The sequence below is a fragment of the Sciurus carolinensis genome, chromosome 1, assembly GCF_902686445.1.
Source record: "Sciurus carolinensis chromosome 1, mSciCar1.2, whole genome shotgun sequence".
Taxonomy (NCBI): domain Eukaryota; kingdom Metazoa; phylum Chordata; class Mammalia; order Rodentia; family Sciuridae; genus Sciurus; species Sciurus carolinensis.
This window is the reverse complement of record NC_062213.1, coordinates 150,883,939-150,900,606: the sequence shown is the minus strand read 5'-3', so window position 1 is coordinate 150,900,606 and position 16,668 is coordinate 150,883,939. Positions and strand designations below refer to the sequence as shown.

The 16,668-nt window shown below is 33.4% G+C and overlaps 1 protein-coding gene across 3 annotated transcripts; it reads right to left on the bottom strand.

Annotated features, from left to right (window-relative positions):
* Zranb2 (zinc finger RANBP2-type containing 2) lies at positions 1–16,154 on the bottom strand. Of its 3 annotated transcripts, none has more exons than XR_007108874.1 (11): positions 15,910–16,153; positions 13,657–13,709; positions 13,453–13,561; positions 12,176–12,258; positions 7,417–7,493; positions 7,056–7,190; positions 5,855–6,024; positions 3,803–3,889; positions 1,763–1,921; positions 674–744; positions 1–138 (listed from the first exon to the last, which is right to left on the bottom strand). XR_007108874.1 is itself a non-coding variant. In XM_047554343.1 (11 exons), exons 1-10 carry the CDS (start codon positions 15,963–15,965, stop codon positions 715–717), a joined length of 963 nt encoding a protein of 320 aa, XP_047410299.1. In that variant the 5' UTR covers positions 15,966–16,148; the 3' UTR covers positions 1–138; positions 674–714. The 3 variants fall into 3 exon arrangements, 2 of the variants coding, with proteins under 2 accessions (XP_047410299.1, XP_047410298.1); XM_047554343.1 differs by having other exon boundaries at positions 674–748; positions 15,910–16,148; XM_047554342.1 differs by lacking the exon at positions 674–744 and having other exon boundaries at positions 15,910–16,154.
* Between the last annotated feature and the right edge of the window lie 514 nt (positions 16,155–16,668).

Below are 16,668 nucleotides of genomic sequence, written 5' to 3'. Positions count from 1 at the left end.
ATCAACTTCTTAAAAAATATGCTTCATGCACTGCACTGGATTTTTTTTTTTTTTAAGATGTAATTTTTAATACATTATTTCTTTTTTGAACTTGAACGGGAACCAGAATGGGACGATCCAGAAGATGACCTGTGGCGCCTGTAAGACATAATGGACAAAGCAGGCAATCTAGTAAGCTAGATCTGTATTCGGCATTCATTAAGATTGTAAAAACATAGAAAATTTAAACACCTTGATGCTAGAAAAAGGAATATTTAAAAACTAATATGTAAACTTACATATATAAGATTATCTGATCAGACTTTGGATGTGAGCCTACAAATGGTATAACCATAACTCAAAATTCTATAATTTAAAAATACTTTATTTCAAAATATAGCCACCTCTCAATTATTTAAGGTAATGGAAAGAAGCCTTGCAAAAATGGATACAACAGATAACATACAACAGACTTATAAACTTGCTAATGAAGTGTGACTACACCAATCTGTGATACACTACAGAAAGTGTAATAAGTCTATATGTAAAACCAATATAGCAAGGCTTCTAATTGTGTATGAAAAAATATATTCATCAATAATTAAATTTTGGAAATTGAGATCACACAAGATGATTGTACAATTAGTTATAGTGTTAATATTCATGCAGCTAATATGAATAAGTCAATATCAACCTGGGTAAAGTAGTGGTGTTCCGTAGGGGTTGGCCCTGGGCTCAGGGTTGTTTAGTGTTTTCACCAATCACCTGGCTTATGGAATAGAGAACATGTTCATTAAGTTTAGATGACAACAAACTAGGGGGATTATATGTGGCTAAGATAATATTTTCAGAAGTGGTAAGAAAGCAACAGAAGGAATTTCACTCAAGTACAGGGTAATTTCTTACAAAGAAGCAAATGCACAAAACTAACTGTGTGTAATCTAGTATCTAAACTTCAAAATGTGAAGAAGCAAAACTAAGCATTCTGTACAAGTAGGAATGAGATAATCCTACTACTGAACCCAAAAATAATTAGATTTTACAAAATCCTTATTTTCACAAGAGGATATGGAAAATTAGCAAAGATTACCAATGAAGTCATTAAATGATTATATAAATAGACACTTAGAACCAAGAGAGCAAATAAAACTGAGTAAATTTAGCCTGCTGCAGAAAAGGTTGACAGATAATTGCACTCTCCAAATTTTAAAAATATCAATAAAGGTAAGTAAGCCAGTAAAGGTCCTTCTAAAAAAATATGGCTTTGGATGAAAAATGTATTAGCTATAAGAAATAACTTCCTTATAAATGAAGGGCATGAAACAATTTGCTATGGAAATGCATTTATATATATTTAAATGAGACAGATTCCCAATGATCTGAAAGTTAATTTTATTAGATGCCCTAGAATTCCTACCAGTTCTAGTATTTAAAATATCATAAATTGGAAAAAAAAAAAAAAAAAAACCTGTAAATTGACTTCAACATACAACTCTGAACTGCAATCTTTAAAAAACAAAAATAACCGAGAGTTGGCTATAATAATATACATGAAAATAAAAATTTAAACAAAATGATCTACAAATGGTTTGATCTATAACTTTTCTCAACCACTTGATCAAAATACAAGACTAAACAAAGTAATGTTTTTAAAATTTAAAGATGGAAAGTATGATTTAAAGATGGAACAAAGACAGAAATCTAACCCTTGACTAGGAATTCTAGCTTAAACCTATTAAATATACTTAACAACAACCATTCTTATTTCTACAGAAACCCAAACCTTTCAGGTGACCGTGATCTTGTTCGTCTTTTTTTGCGATCACCAGGTGAAGAAGATCTAGAACGACTTCTCTTTCTGTTCCTCTCAGGAGATGATGATGAACTTGAATAAGATCTTTTTCGTGGGGAAGAAGAGCCCCTGTGGGACCTGGAGCTGGATCTTCATTGGTTGAGAAACAAATCAAACATTTCATTAAAAGAAGAAACGAAGAAGACTGTTCAGTTTCCAAAAATAAACAGGATATATAACAACTATGAAAATTTTATATGGAAGAATACTTACTGCTTACTCAACAGAAGACTTCTGGATGAACCATGAAAATATTCTATTTAAATATAGTTCTTTTAATTTCATCTCTCTTTAAAAACCTAAGTACTCATTATTTGTAATTAAAAACCAGCATTATAGTATTAACAAAGAATTTAACTTTTTTCTACATAAGATTTTCAATTTACACCATATGAATAGTAAATTTAGCAGATAACTGCAATTGTGTGACATGTTTAGAAATTACATTCTTCCATTTGGGTAGAGTATGTATGCTAAATACAAATTCCCGAAGAAAACAAACAAAACAATTCTTTGTGGAATTAAGCAACTCATAAGTTAAGCTGCTATATAAAAATGAGAAACATGGTACAGAAACAAGAAAAACAGTAATTGTAGTAAACTGCTAAATATCCAAAGAAAAATGAGTAACTTTAATAAAACCTGATTTACATTTTAATATATGTATTTATGAAAGTACCACTATTCATGAAGTATGAAGTGTTGACATTCACATGTTTCAGGCAGAAGTAAATGTGCAATATTTAAGTGCAAAACTTTTTTCTTCATTTACATATTTTGGTTGAAGGAATTTAGCTCAAACTTCCCAAAAAATTCACCTTTGGGCTTAAAATAAAACCAGAAAGCCCAAAAGGAGAATTCTTTGGAAAGTTATGAGCAAGGAATAATGTTTAGGAAGAATATGAAGGTTGTTCTGTAAATCTTATATTGTTTCCCAAAGGGAGTACCAAAATTTGTGGATATTCATTTAGGTACTAAAATTAAGGACTAGAATATTAATACATAATAAGAAAATGCATTTACTCTCTATTTTGTTTTGGTTCAATACAAATGTGCATGTTATTCTTTTCTCCTTAATATGACTAACTGCATTTGCATGGAACTACTACTAGATTTGACTCAATTAACACTAGTTAATTGTTTTTGCCAGAAGAGCCATTATTAAACTTCAGTGTGAATTTCCACATAAGTGGGATTTTAGATGTTTTCTTATTTACCTTAAATGCCTTTAGTAGACAATCAATAAATTAACTTAAAAACAAAGGCGGGGTGTTTTATCCAGTACAGAAAAACTTTTAAAGAGAGCTTACGGACAGACTGTTCCCTCTACAGGTTTGACCAAATGCAACTTGAAAGTTCACAGCAATGTTTGCTTAAGACCACATCCTACCTAAACTAACTAATCATACTACCTGAGTTAGTTTTAAGACAGGGGTCTCTTCTACAAATACTGTTTATAATACTACTTAAAATTAGGAATGAAAATATGTACTCAGTACTCTGTAGAAACTTTACCTGACATAAATAGCAAAGCTTTTTCTGTAAACGTCTGCCTTGCAAAACAAATCCTGTTGTGAGGCAGGATTATTTTTCTTCCTTTTAATAATAAACTTTTATTTTACATATTTAATCTTATTTGAACTACTACTGCAAAGAAAATCAAAATACTAGTGGTATGGTAAATAAGACTTAACTTCACTTTCCTATTTTATTATATCTTAGCATCAAAATAACAAACCCTGCAATAATGTAAAATAGCCACCTTAATTCAATCATGGGAATGTCTTGGCACACTGCTGGCAATGGAAACATTTCATGGTAAGAAAATTAAGCCAAGGCAAGTGCATTAGTTTTCTAATGCTAAAATAAAATTGACAAGTAGAAGCAAAATAAGAGAGAAAAGCAGCAACACCTTCTGCAGCCTTTAAATATTTTTCTCTCTGCTATACAGAGAGATGCTACCTCATTCACCTTGATTTCGACCCACGAGATCTCGAACGTTCTCTGGAACTGGAACGAGATCTTGACTGCGAACTGGAAGAACTTCTTGAACGGGACCTGGAACAACATGGAAGTATTTTTTTTTTCCAGGACCACTTAACTGAGCTTTGTGATATGAACACTGAAAGAAAGATATATATTAGAGTTCATTTTCATATTAAAACATAAATATATACCATGAACAAAGTATGTCTCCACTGATTAAATCTTGTCTAATGACTGCTTCCCATGAAGTGTTACAAGTTTCAAACTTTTTCAAAATACATTTTTATTTTATTTATTTATTTAGTATTGGGGATTGACCCCAGGGGCACTTTACCACTGATCTACACCCCCAGCCCTTTTCATTTTCATTTTGAGACAGGATCTCCCTAAGTGCTAGATATGGACTTGTGACCCTCCTGCCTCAGCCTCCTCAGTAGCTGGGATTACAGACATGTGCCACCATGCCTGGAAATTTTCAAACTTGATAAATTTGTTCTTCAGTACCTGTTTCTGTTGTTGTTGAAAATGCAAAAGGTGGGCTGGGGATATAGCTCAATTGGAAGAGTGCTCACCTCGCATAAGGCCCTGGGTTCAATCCCCAGCACACCAAAAAAAAAAAAAAAAAAGAGAAGAAAATGCAAATAGTTCCTTTTTACTTCTGAATTGTGGATTAGCATATAAGCAAATTGACTGTTGTATATGCAGCTGACAATTTTATATCTAATCAGTGATATCATTAAACCTTATTAAAATAAGTAAAAAATATATAAAATAACTTTTTAAAATTTTTGGTTTTAATAAAAAGATCATTTAAAAAAATCAACTATTACTTTTCAAGCCTGATCAAATTACACTAAAACCACTAGGTTATAAATGTGGAACACTACCAGTTTATTAGAAAAATGATAAATACTTTTATGCTCACAAATAATTTATTAGAAGTCACCCAGGACTAGTATATCCAGGAGGATAGAATGTTATAATTCATATCTAATTTCTCTAGAATGTTCCTACCACTATTATTTATAAAACTCCTATTTCCTTGGAGTCTAGCTAATATGCTTTAAATGTTGGCATAAACATATTTTGATTCATTTGTCTTTCAACTTACTCCTTTTAGAGAATTAAAAGAAAAATATATAATACTGCTATTATTATTTACATAGTTATATTGATAAATATGACACAAAAGGAGATATGGTACATTTGATTCTAAAAATTGTAAATGACAGAGACTACTATGTTTTATTTCATTATTACTTTATATAGGTACTTTTTTGTTACCAGGCTTTATAGTATTTAATTAATAATAGCTAACTATTAAGAACTTGTTAAGCTAATACTTCATTCCTAAATGATTAAAATTCATTGCCTACAGTATTACTTAACTGTGAATAGGATTTTTCAAGAGAATGTTGTTTATTTAAGGCACTGCTTTTTCTCAGCCAAAATTTTATTTTTATTGTCAACTATAATTACTGAATATGCATTTTACAGTACCAAACAAAAGAATATTCAAGTACAACACCAACTGAATCCTCTACTTTATTCCTGAACAACCCAAAGTGATAAACAGTAAGTAACTGAACTAATATGGCTGAACTTGTTCTTTATTCAGAATATTGATACCAAAAGATTACTAAAAATTGTGTAATAATGATTTCAATGCTGAGAAAAATTTCTGTACTAACCTTTAATATCTTGAAATAACCTTTCATCGAACCTAAACATTTCTAAATGTAAGCTATTTAGATATTCAAGTATCACTATATGTAACTGTTTAGTTGAACTTTTAAGTCTATTTAGTAAAAGGCAGAATGCTAAAACAGGTTAAGTTTCATATTAAGATTTTGCATTTCTGAAAACAGTAGATAGTATCTACATAGCAACAAGACAAAAAGTATTTTAAAAGGTGACTTGAATGAAATCTTTTAAATAAAACGCTTATTTAATTAAAAAGAAAAATTGAAATTTATAAATAAAGAAGTTAGATACTGACATTTTGACTGGTGTTACCCTTGACCTGTACCCGTTTACCTGGACCTAGACCTTGAACTTGAGGGGGAGGATGAGCGTGATGAAGATCGTGAATGTGAAGATCGAGACTTTGAGCGACTTCGTCTATTAGATTTCTTTTTATTACTATCTTCTTCTTCACTGGCATCAAGATTATATTTTGAGAGATCAGCATCATCTTCATCCTCATCCTAACAAAAATGTTTATATTTAGATATTAATGTTACCTACTAGGAAAGATGAATAGGTTCATGTCCTGGATATCTCCTTATGGATATAATCACTGATATCTCAAAGTAAATAACTCAGTTCTGGAGTATACGATTTGATTTCTCATTTCAGCTAACTAGATAGAGTAAACCTGGAAGTTGTACTCATTTCCTTTTTCTAGCACAATGCATTACCATGTTAGTTATCAAGAATTTTCAATTCTACTTTGTAAAAAAAGATGCAGAGTCCAGTACCCATAGTCTTAGTTTAGAACTTTCACCCTTTTTTCTCTAGTACATATTACAGTAACTCTCAGCTAGTCTAATTTTTCAAATCCATTCTGCTACTCCAATATCTCAACATATGTACACACTTGTCATCCTGAAGAGGAGGTCAGATAAATACAACTCATCGTTTCTTGAACACTTTCATTCTAAGGCCTCTTATGATTAGCCTTTAAAGTACCCTGAATCTGGATCCACACAGCCAAACTAAAACTTACACTCTGGTTCCACAAAATATCAGATTGAAGTGGGTGCTGTCCTTTTGCTTTCCTTCTCTATTCTAACCACAGTAGTCTATGTATGAATTTTTAATGTCTGATTGATTTTTTACTCACAAAAACTGTTTATTGTTCTATCTAAACATGCTCTTATCCTCCCTCTTTTTATTGGCTCCCTCACATCATTCAAGCCTCAGCTCAAATTTTACCTTCTCAGAAATTACCCCCTGAAACCGAAGTAGTTCAGTAGTTTTCTTAATTACCTGATAATCATATCATGTGCTTCAGAACAGTATTAGTATCTTGGTCATTTACATAAGGAAAGGGTGGTTCTTTCTTGGTCACTATTTTATCTTAAAAAAAAAACCAAAAACTCTGTGTGACAGAATGGAAACTAAAAACTTTTATGGGAATATATCTTTGCCAAAGTTCCAAGATTGTCAGATGCATTCATGTCTATGTAATACTTCAAATAAGAACAAGGAGAAATAGGACCTGGAAATTATTTACCTCATCTAATTTATATTTAGAAAGATCTTCATCCTCATCCTCTTCTTCTCCCTCTGATTCTTTATCTTCAACTTCCTTTAATATTGACGCAGGACCAACTGCCTTCCCTCTGTATTTTTTCTTTTTACGTCCGAACTAGAAAAAAATAGTTTCAAAATACTTCAGTGAGCTGAAAGCGCATTAATGTTTTCTAAAAAATTATCTTTATATACTTAAGTCTGTTACAATTTCTTATAAAATGTGAAGTTGCTGGAAAAGACTCAACTTGTATTTAAAAAGAAGAGACGTTTCAAAACTTTCTTCTGCACTGATAATGTTTTCCTAATTTTTATTTATTCTGTACACCCATATCTAGGCTTACCTCATCATATTCTCCATCAGATTCTTCTCTTTCTATATACTCAACATTTTCTCTTTCATTAAACCCACCACCATATCCTAGAAAAAAGAGCACATAAATTGTTGACAGGTAACAAAAACATGTCCACATCACTTCCAAACAGGAAAAAAATCTAATCAATGGCAGTTGCCTATCTAAAAGTTATTAGTCTTTAAAAAGCAAGTTAAGGGCTGGGGCGATAACTCAGTCGGTAGAGTGCGTGCCTCGTAAGTACAAGGCCCTGAAGGCCCTGGGTTCAATCCCCAGCACCGCGCAAAAAAAAAAAAAAAAAAAGCAAAGTGAGATAACTTAGTTTTAAAGTCAAACAGCTGTATTTCCAGTTCAATAAGAACCATGGATTTAATATCACTGTCTACCAGTTCCACAGAGTTTGAAATCTTTTGATACAATGAAATTCTGCTGAGCTAAAATGTAGTGAGCCACTAACTAGAGCTTGGAAAATTCCTAATTATATAGGCATATATAATGAAATGATAAAGGTCAACCTTTGGCTTTGGTTTAATTGTTGGTAGCATAATTATTTTTGTTTAACTGCTGTTAATTATTTTTAGCGCATAGTTAAAAGTTATTCAGGGGGATGGGGTTGTGGTTCAGTGGTAGAGTGCTTGTCTCGCATGTGTGAGGCACTGGGTATGACCCTCAGCACATAAAAATAAATAAAATAAAGGTATTGTGTCCATCTACAACTACACAAAAATTTAAAAGAAGTTATTCAGGTTTCTGAAATAGCTAGTAAAGCTTCAGATTAAAACTATTTTAGTATAATGTAGTTAAGATTAGCAAACCACTATTTGGATATTACAACTGATGCTTACAATTTGGCAGGTCTTTGACATGAGTTTAAAAAAAATTGGAATAAGAAAGTAAACAAGCTAGTTTTGGAAGGAGATGAGAGATTTTGACTAAGTCTTCCCTCATGACAAAGAGGTGATGAAGAATAATGCAATTTAGCTTGTCACATATTTTAGAATAGCACCACTACACAAGGCAATTGATTCTCAGATTTAAGGACTCCATGAGGTCACAAAGAGACTTGAAATTTGTCAGTTGTGGCCATTTTTTTTTTTAAATTTCATTTCCAAATTTTACTTTCTGAAAGAAAATTCCATTAATGAAGCATCTTTTTTCATTATACTTTGTATTAGTAAAAATTTTTTAAATAGAGCAACTGAACAAATGTTGACGTTACAACAGAATTGCCATCGGTGCAGAAAAGTCCTTGTTCAACTGGGCAGTAAAATTCAGAAAATGTTAGTGTGGAAGCATGTAAGAACATTAAAAACAACTTATTTAAAATTAAGGAGTTAGGCTTTTAGTGGAGTTCTCTGTTCACATTTAATAACATACAATTTAAGTTAATACGGCAAATATGACAGCTGAAGATTATAGTAAGATTAATGTAACTCATGTTACATTTTACATTTACATTTTACATTAGGTAATTTTATAAAGTAAAGGTACGTAAACAAAATGTTTTACAATGAACACCACAGCAAATACAAAGCTATTTTCCCATTCTCTCATAAAAGCCTCAGGGAAAAAAAAAAAAAAAAACTAGTCTGTTGACAATAAAGACATAATTATTAAGGTATGTTGTTTGAATTGTATGAAAAACCTGACTCATGTACTCTATCCCTGTACAAGGGAACACTAGTTCCATATCATTAAAAAAACTTGTGTATGACATTTATACCAAGTATTTAGTACACTGGAAAAATGGTGAGTTTGTTTCCTTCATTCTATTGGTTTAGAACTTTATAGGAAACACTGTCAAAAACTCTTTGCTTCTGTTCTTGTCACTTCCCCAGTGCAATTCTCTCTCCACAATTCAGTAACAACAGTGTCTGAAATTAGATAACCCTATCACTCCTTTATAAATAGCATTTAGATACTTCCTATTAAGAACAAAACAAATTCTTTACTATAATTTACATGGCCTTGTCTATTTCTAAAATGTTTTTTGAAGCTAACAAGGAGCTAAACCAACATGCTCAATTCTCTCAAGCTCAGGGTCTTCACAAAACCTTTTCCTATTTGAGTAAATTTTCCACACATCATTATTTGGATAACTCGTATTTTGCTTCTTAAACACAACTTTCTCAGAGAAGACTTTTAATCTTTGGCTCAAATGTCTATTTTGCTCATCCAGGTGATTCCAGCACACTGCCTAGTGGCCTATGAATATTTTTTCAGTGAACAAAGATTAAAAAAAAAAAAAAAATACTGGTACCATCTAAAAATTTTTAGTTCCTTTAGAAGGCTTTAAAATACAATAGTAGCCATTTGTCTTTTTCTTTGTAAGACCTTATAAGAATTTTTGTTTCTTTACAAGACTTTTTAAAATACCAGTTTAGATAAAACAATCAAACAATACAAGAATGTAAGCTTATAGTACAAGTCTTACAATGGAAATACTTTCAAATCTGTCTCAGAATAATGTAAGATGTTGAGCAAAGGTCAATGAAGAATCATACACAATTGAAAATTATTTGGATTTGGGTGTGACAGTAGACAAAATGAGAGAAAAGAGGATGAACATAACATCTGAGAAGTTAAGAAAACAATTGTAACAATCATAAAGAATATAAATTTCAATGTGTTAAGGTTGTTTCTACAGTTAGTGTAATAGTTAACAGTTCAATTAAAAAAAATGACAAAAATCAACATAATGGTAAATCCCAAAATAGAAAATGACTAATTAAATTACTATACAATTAAATGATGGTGGGCTGGGGATATAGTTCAGCTGGTAGAATGCTTGCTTCATATGCACAAGGCCCTGGGTTCAATCCCCAACACCACTTAAAATAAATAACTAAATAAATAAGATGGAATTATGCTTAAGTCTAAATCAAAAACTTTCAGAGGTAGTGCATCATATTTTTGCTTTTTTGATTTTAATTCGCATCCCATTCCAAAGCTCTCTTGAACCTTGGATAGCTTCATTTCAAACATCTAAGAGGAACCGAAGAGCAAGAGAATAAGACACTTTGCATTATTCAACTGTTATCAGCAAAATAAATAATTAGGTCAAGAGAAGTAGAAATGGTTTAGCATACCAGAATGACAGAAGATAAGAAAGGAAGAAAAATGAGAGGTATGAAACACAAACCTTTGACTTTTGCTACAAACTTTAAAGAAGCCATGATGCAGATCACGACAAATCTAAGAAAAAAAATTTTTGAGACTACAAGTTTTAAAACTGTTATTTCAGTTCAGAAAAAGACAAAAAACCTCTGGCAGCAACTGGGAAAAAGGGGAATATACAGAGACTAGCTGGGTGGTTATTTTTCCATGACAAGATAATGGTAAGACTTTTCTCTGAAAGGTAGAGAAGTGAGATGAAGGAGCTATCTAGGGTAAGGAATACGTTTAGGTTTCTGGTTTACGTAACAACTGTATGGCGGGTGGAACTAATCATGAGGAAAAAAATCACTAGAAGAGGGTCAAGTCCTAGGGAAATCACAAATTCAATTAAGATAATGAATCTGGTATCTATATGGTAAGGTTGTACAGGCAGCTGGATACACTGGTCAGTCTGAGCTGGAGACATAAATTTGTATACCATGGTGTGTCAATTGTTTCTTAAACTTGGGGATTAGAAGAAAACAGAAAAGAACGAAGGCCTAGAGAGTGGGTCTTGGGGAATCCCAACATGCAGTAGAAAGGCAAAAGACAGAAGAATCAGAGATGTCAGGGAGAAAAACTGCAACTTTGAGAGGAAAGAGAAGGAAAAAAAGAGAGACCCTTATGAGCTTAATCTGCTCAATCATCACAAAGGCAAAATCTACTTCCTGAGAATAAGATGTAAAAATTGATGGTGGAAAATGAAGAATTATCTAGGACATTAGGTTATAATCTTCTCACATGTGAAAATAGAAACTTGAAAAAAGGGCAGAGGAATAAAAGTAAAATTTTTGCTAGTCTGTAAGGATTAGGTCTAAAAGATTCATCACCTCGATCCTCAGAAATTGGGAATGTGAAGATGGTCCAAAATTAGGGACAAAAAGAGTCAAGTAGTTTACTCATTCAAAGTCTAAAAGATTTTATTTAGATCCTTTTCGCTATGTGATACACAAGCAGTTGAGTAATAAAATCAGAAGTACACAATGTGTTTGGGTGAGCTGCTAATAATGGGAAAACTATATTCTGTCAGGTGAAATTTCACTATGACACTGCAAGAGACAGAGCCAATGGTAAACTATTACTTTGGCCAAGGATTACCAAACAACCTGAGGTCTTTTGGAACTCTCCCTGGAAGAATTTCGAGAATTTGACACTATGGAATCTGTATTCTTAAGTTTCTCAGATGATTCTAATATAGCCAAGTTTGAGGATTACTACCTAACTTTCAGAGAAAAACCTTTGCCCTTTTTGTTGTACTAGGATATTACATGAATAGGAGATAATACTTATCATTATCAACTTAGAAACATCTAATCCAGTGAGGGAAAATGTAGGAAAAAAACATTTCAAAAAGTATACTAATCACCTTTCTTGTTCGGATAGGGCTCCCTACCACTATATATTTTACAAACTGTGAAATTATGAAACAAAAGAATTTCTTGTGTTAAGGGGAAAATAAATCCCAGTTAAAAGCACAAGGGCAGAAGAGACAGAATCCTCAATTATTAATGTAATCTTTTGAGAAGGTAATATACTGGCCAATTCAATTTTTAGTTCTCCAGAAATCATTTAGTTAAAACAGGTTGAATCTTACCCGTTCTTTCTTCTAATTTAGCATACTTTGGAGTATTACACATGTTACACTCTGATCTTCTGGCCCAATTTACATTACTGCAACTAGAGAAGTGAAGAAAAAAATCAAATCAGAAGGCCATGCTACAAGGTAAGAAAAATATTAGACATTCTACAATGTTAAAAGAGAACTAAGATGAAATCACTATCATAAAGCAAGGTTCATTAAATGTAAATAAAGAAAATATATACTGGTATAGAAAATGTGGGTCCCAGAAACACTTATTTAAGAGAACAAAATCTGCATAGCATGAAGAAAAACTGATTTTTGAGAAATGACAAACTGTTAACTACAGAGAATCAGCTGCCTTGGGGAAAAACTATTACTTTGAAATAAAGACTCCACTAATTTTTTAGCCTCTGAATTCATCTCAATGATAATTAGGAACATACCTTTGGATATTAATTTGCTGATATTATCCTCCTACCCTTAATAATCTTTTTAACACTGAACCTCAGAGCCTACCAAATCCAATAACTTAATCTGCCTCAGAGAAAATTTTTAATACAGTTTAAAAATATACAGGATCAGAAATTTATGTGAGTCCAGTGTGGTGGCACATGCCTGTAATCCCAGCCTTTTGGGAGACTGAGGCAGCAGGATCATTCAAAGTCAGCCTCAGTAACTTAGCAAGATTCTAAGCAACACAGCAAGACCCTGTCTGAAAATAAAAAATAAAAAAAGGAAGCAGGGGAAGTGGCTCAGTGGTTAAGCACTCAAGTTCAATTCCTGGTACCAAAACGAACAAAACAAAACAACAGAAAATTATCTGAGACCCTACGTTGATTCATTTGCATAGCAGGAAAAAAATGGAAGACAGGAAAATCAATACAGAACTAAATTTAAACAAAATGTATTCTACCTAATTAAAAAATAATTTTTGATGATAGACAACTTCTGATTCCAAAAACACTTTGTAAACAGATGAAATGTATTTTGTGATGTATTTCCCATTAATGACAGAAACTAAAAATTTTTGCATCATCTCTCAATAAGAAACATTTATTTACTTGTATATATAATCGATCATAGTAATAACCAATACTACCTTTAAAAAATAAAAAAATTTAAAATTTCTTTTATTGTACTTAAATACTACATAGAATGAATAACAGCCAACAGACCTCCAATTTAAAAGGATACACTGGCTTGTCAATGTGATTAATAAGTTTGTATTAACAAGGAGTGACTGGATACATTATTGGCAGGAAGAGTAGACCATAATTTGAAACACATACGTTTTACACTGCCAGTCATTAGCACTAAATAGGCCTCGGCTCTTTTCTGCAAGTGTCTTTCCTATTTCAGTACCCCCAGCTTTCATCATTTTTGCTTCAGTTGTTTTCTCTGAAAACAAAAAAAAAAATGCAATATGAATCTGGGGAAAATACAGAAACAATCTGTACATACAGTGTTAAATAGAATCTTCCTTAAATACTTACCCCGACCACATCGATTACAGCTGGTTCTTCTAGCAAAGTTTACATTTCCACATCTGAAAATAAAAAGCATTTACAGAAATCATTTAAGTCTGTGCAATGTTTGTGTTCTCACCACATTATGAAGACGTTCTGGATTCCAGAACTCGTATCTGTCATGTTAACGTTAACATTAATTATAATAAACTTACAATTTAGTGGGAGAAAAAATGACCCGGCAGTCACTAAAACAGGAAACAAAATCCAGTTATGTGCTCTTGATTAAAGCACTTAGGGTCTCTTCCCTGGCATTCTTGTATTAGCATATCCCATTACAATGAAACCCCCTTACAAAAGTGAAGTGAGATTTGACCACGCTTTAATAATTACTGCCAAGATACGGAAATTTAAACAAAAACAAAGTACAATCTTAGTACAGGAAACAATAAGATATTTACAAAATTGCAACAAGTTTTCAAGAAATACATAATCCAATGCAGAAAAAACGGATAAGGGAGGGTTTCACAGATCTGATGAAATGCTCTTTTTATAGGCAAAGGTGGGATGGTAAGAAAGAAGACAAGGTGTACTAAATAGATTCAGTAATAAGGAAACTGTTTTATGAAGTATTTATTAAACCGAAATCTAGCAAAAACTGACAACTATCACAATTGATCACCTCAATATATGAAGACAGTATAACTTCATGCTCACCTTTAGCAAATATTAAACTAAGTTCCTGATTTGCTCATATAATCTAGGTAGTGTATCTGCATATACATAAGAGCATGATAAATGCTCAGACATGTAATGCTTAAATTTTTTAAAAGGTGCCTTTTGAGATGATCACTAGAATGAAATTAAGACACTAAGAATGAGACGATATTAAACTGAAATGCTCCAAATAATTTTTAGGTTCTTTCTCCTTAAAAAATATTCTTTGTGACCCCCAATGAGCATTGAAAATACACTGTAAATGTCTTCCCATATTTATACATATTGTATAATATTCTATTTTTATAAATAAATTTTAAGGAACAAGAGTATGCATTTCACTAAATTGGAGTCCTACCTTAAATATTTGTGTGCTGTCATTAAGGACACAGATTAAAGTACATTATTTCACAGGTGACCAACACCACAATGGTCAAAATTTTGAATTTTTTTACAGTGTCTTACCACACCTAACAATTCCATTCCTAACATAACTTTTTTGTTCTAATCGATATCAGAGTTAGACTGAAGTTTCTTCAAGTCTTAATACTGAACCACTATTAACAGCTGCCAATTAGGGAGTATAAAGCTGGATTTCGTATTTTACATACACTACCAAGTTATTTCATCTGTTCCTTATAAGGGAGCAATTCTACTCCAATTTTTTGGATGGTCTGAAACAAAACTAGAATGATACCCTGGTTTGTCCAACAGATTTCTGCTCTTTACTATCAAGAACTATCCGGGGATAACTTAGGAACAAGAAGAAATTGAAGATTTTTATTTGAACATGAGTTATGCCTTAAATATTTTTGATTTCTCCAAATAGAAACATCTATTTGTATGCCTAAATAATATCTGGCTAATAATAATTTAATAGAGCAGACTGGATTTAGCAACAATGTCAAAAAGCAGAGTCACTAATACACGTGCTCAGTCGTCTTTCAGGGCTGATGCAGGCAAAAATACAGGCCTCTTTTTAGCTCTCAAAAGACAAGAAACTAAATTCTTGCATAAAATCAAAGGCCACTGAAAAGATGAGAATTTCCCAACCCAAAGGAATCGAATCGAGAAAACGGGATAAATAATACAATGAAAACGTCTGATTAAAAATACAAAAAAACCAAGAAAAACTGAGAAACAAAACGACGGTGCAAGAAAGAGACGCTTTCAGCGAACAAGAATAAAGTTCTGCAGGAAAAGTCACGTGGGGAGATCCAACACCGAGCTGGCCACGACTAGGGAAATTTCCTTATCACCCAAACCTGGCCGGGGCGGGGGTGGGGTGTGGAGGTGAAAGGGTAGGCGATCTCGCATTCCACAAGGGACCACCGAAAGATAATGTCGAAGAAAGCCTGGTGACAATTCCAAAACAAAGGGTCCCCGAAAGACCTTCCTCAGGAAGGGACTGGGAGCCTCCTTCCCGCCTGAGAGCCGGCGGTTCGCCGCCTTAACCCGGCTAAAGGCGCGGGAGGAGCTTGGAAGACACAAAATGCCAAATCGACCTGAAAAAAGCGTCCACTGATAAATACCGCCCCAATTCGGGACCCTCTATGAACTCACTTTTTGTCGGGGCAAATCCAGTCCCCGTCACTGACTCGGAAATTCTTGGTCGACATCTTGGACGCCACCACCACAGCCACCCGCAGCTACGTCTTCACAGGAGGAAGCGGGCCGGGGACTTTCGGCATCTCGGGGCTGTCCCCACGGCGCCTGACTCCCGCCCTCCAGTGCGTTAGGATTTGATAATGAGGGCTCTCAGCCGGGGTTGAGTTTGAACGATATTATACAGACTAAGATGCCTATGCAATTGTTTCCTGGCTGAAAAGTTATAACGCAAATATCTTTTCCAGGGCTAAATTTACAGGCGCCGTTGGGACAGCCCAGACAGGAGGCCTTCGTGGCACTAGAAGCTTCGGAGAGCCCCCTATAGGCGGGAGGACCCAGAAGAAAGGAACTTCCGCTTCGGTGGGCGGAGCCATGGAAGTGGAGGCGGAAGTGATTGTGATCGGTGCAGGGGCGTGGAAACGCATGTCACCTAGTTTTAGGTTTGGGGTGAGGTGAGGTGGGGTGTTAAATTTCCTGGAGTTTGTTTTAATGAAGGAGAGCAATTGTTTTTTTCCTTATGCATGTGGGTTATCATTTAGAAGCCTTCTTTTTGGAAACTTAAGTAGGTTTAGCATAAGCAGTGTACCCAAGGGAATCAACCAGTAATTTTAGAACTAGGATATTGCCAAATGTTTTTAAATTTACCACCATCTTTTCTGATTCTGTCGCATTCTCTCTTTACAGATAGAACACTATCTTGTATTTTAGGTTTAC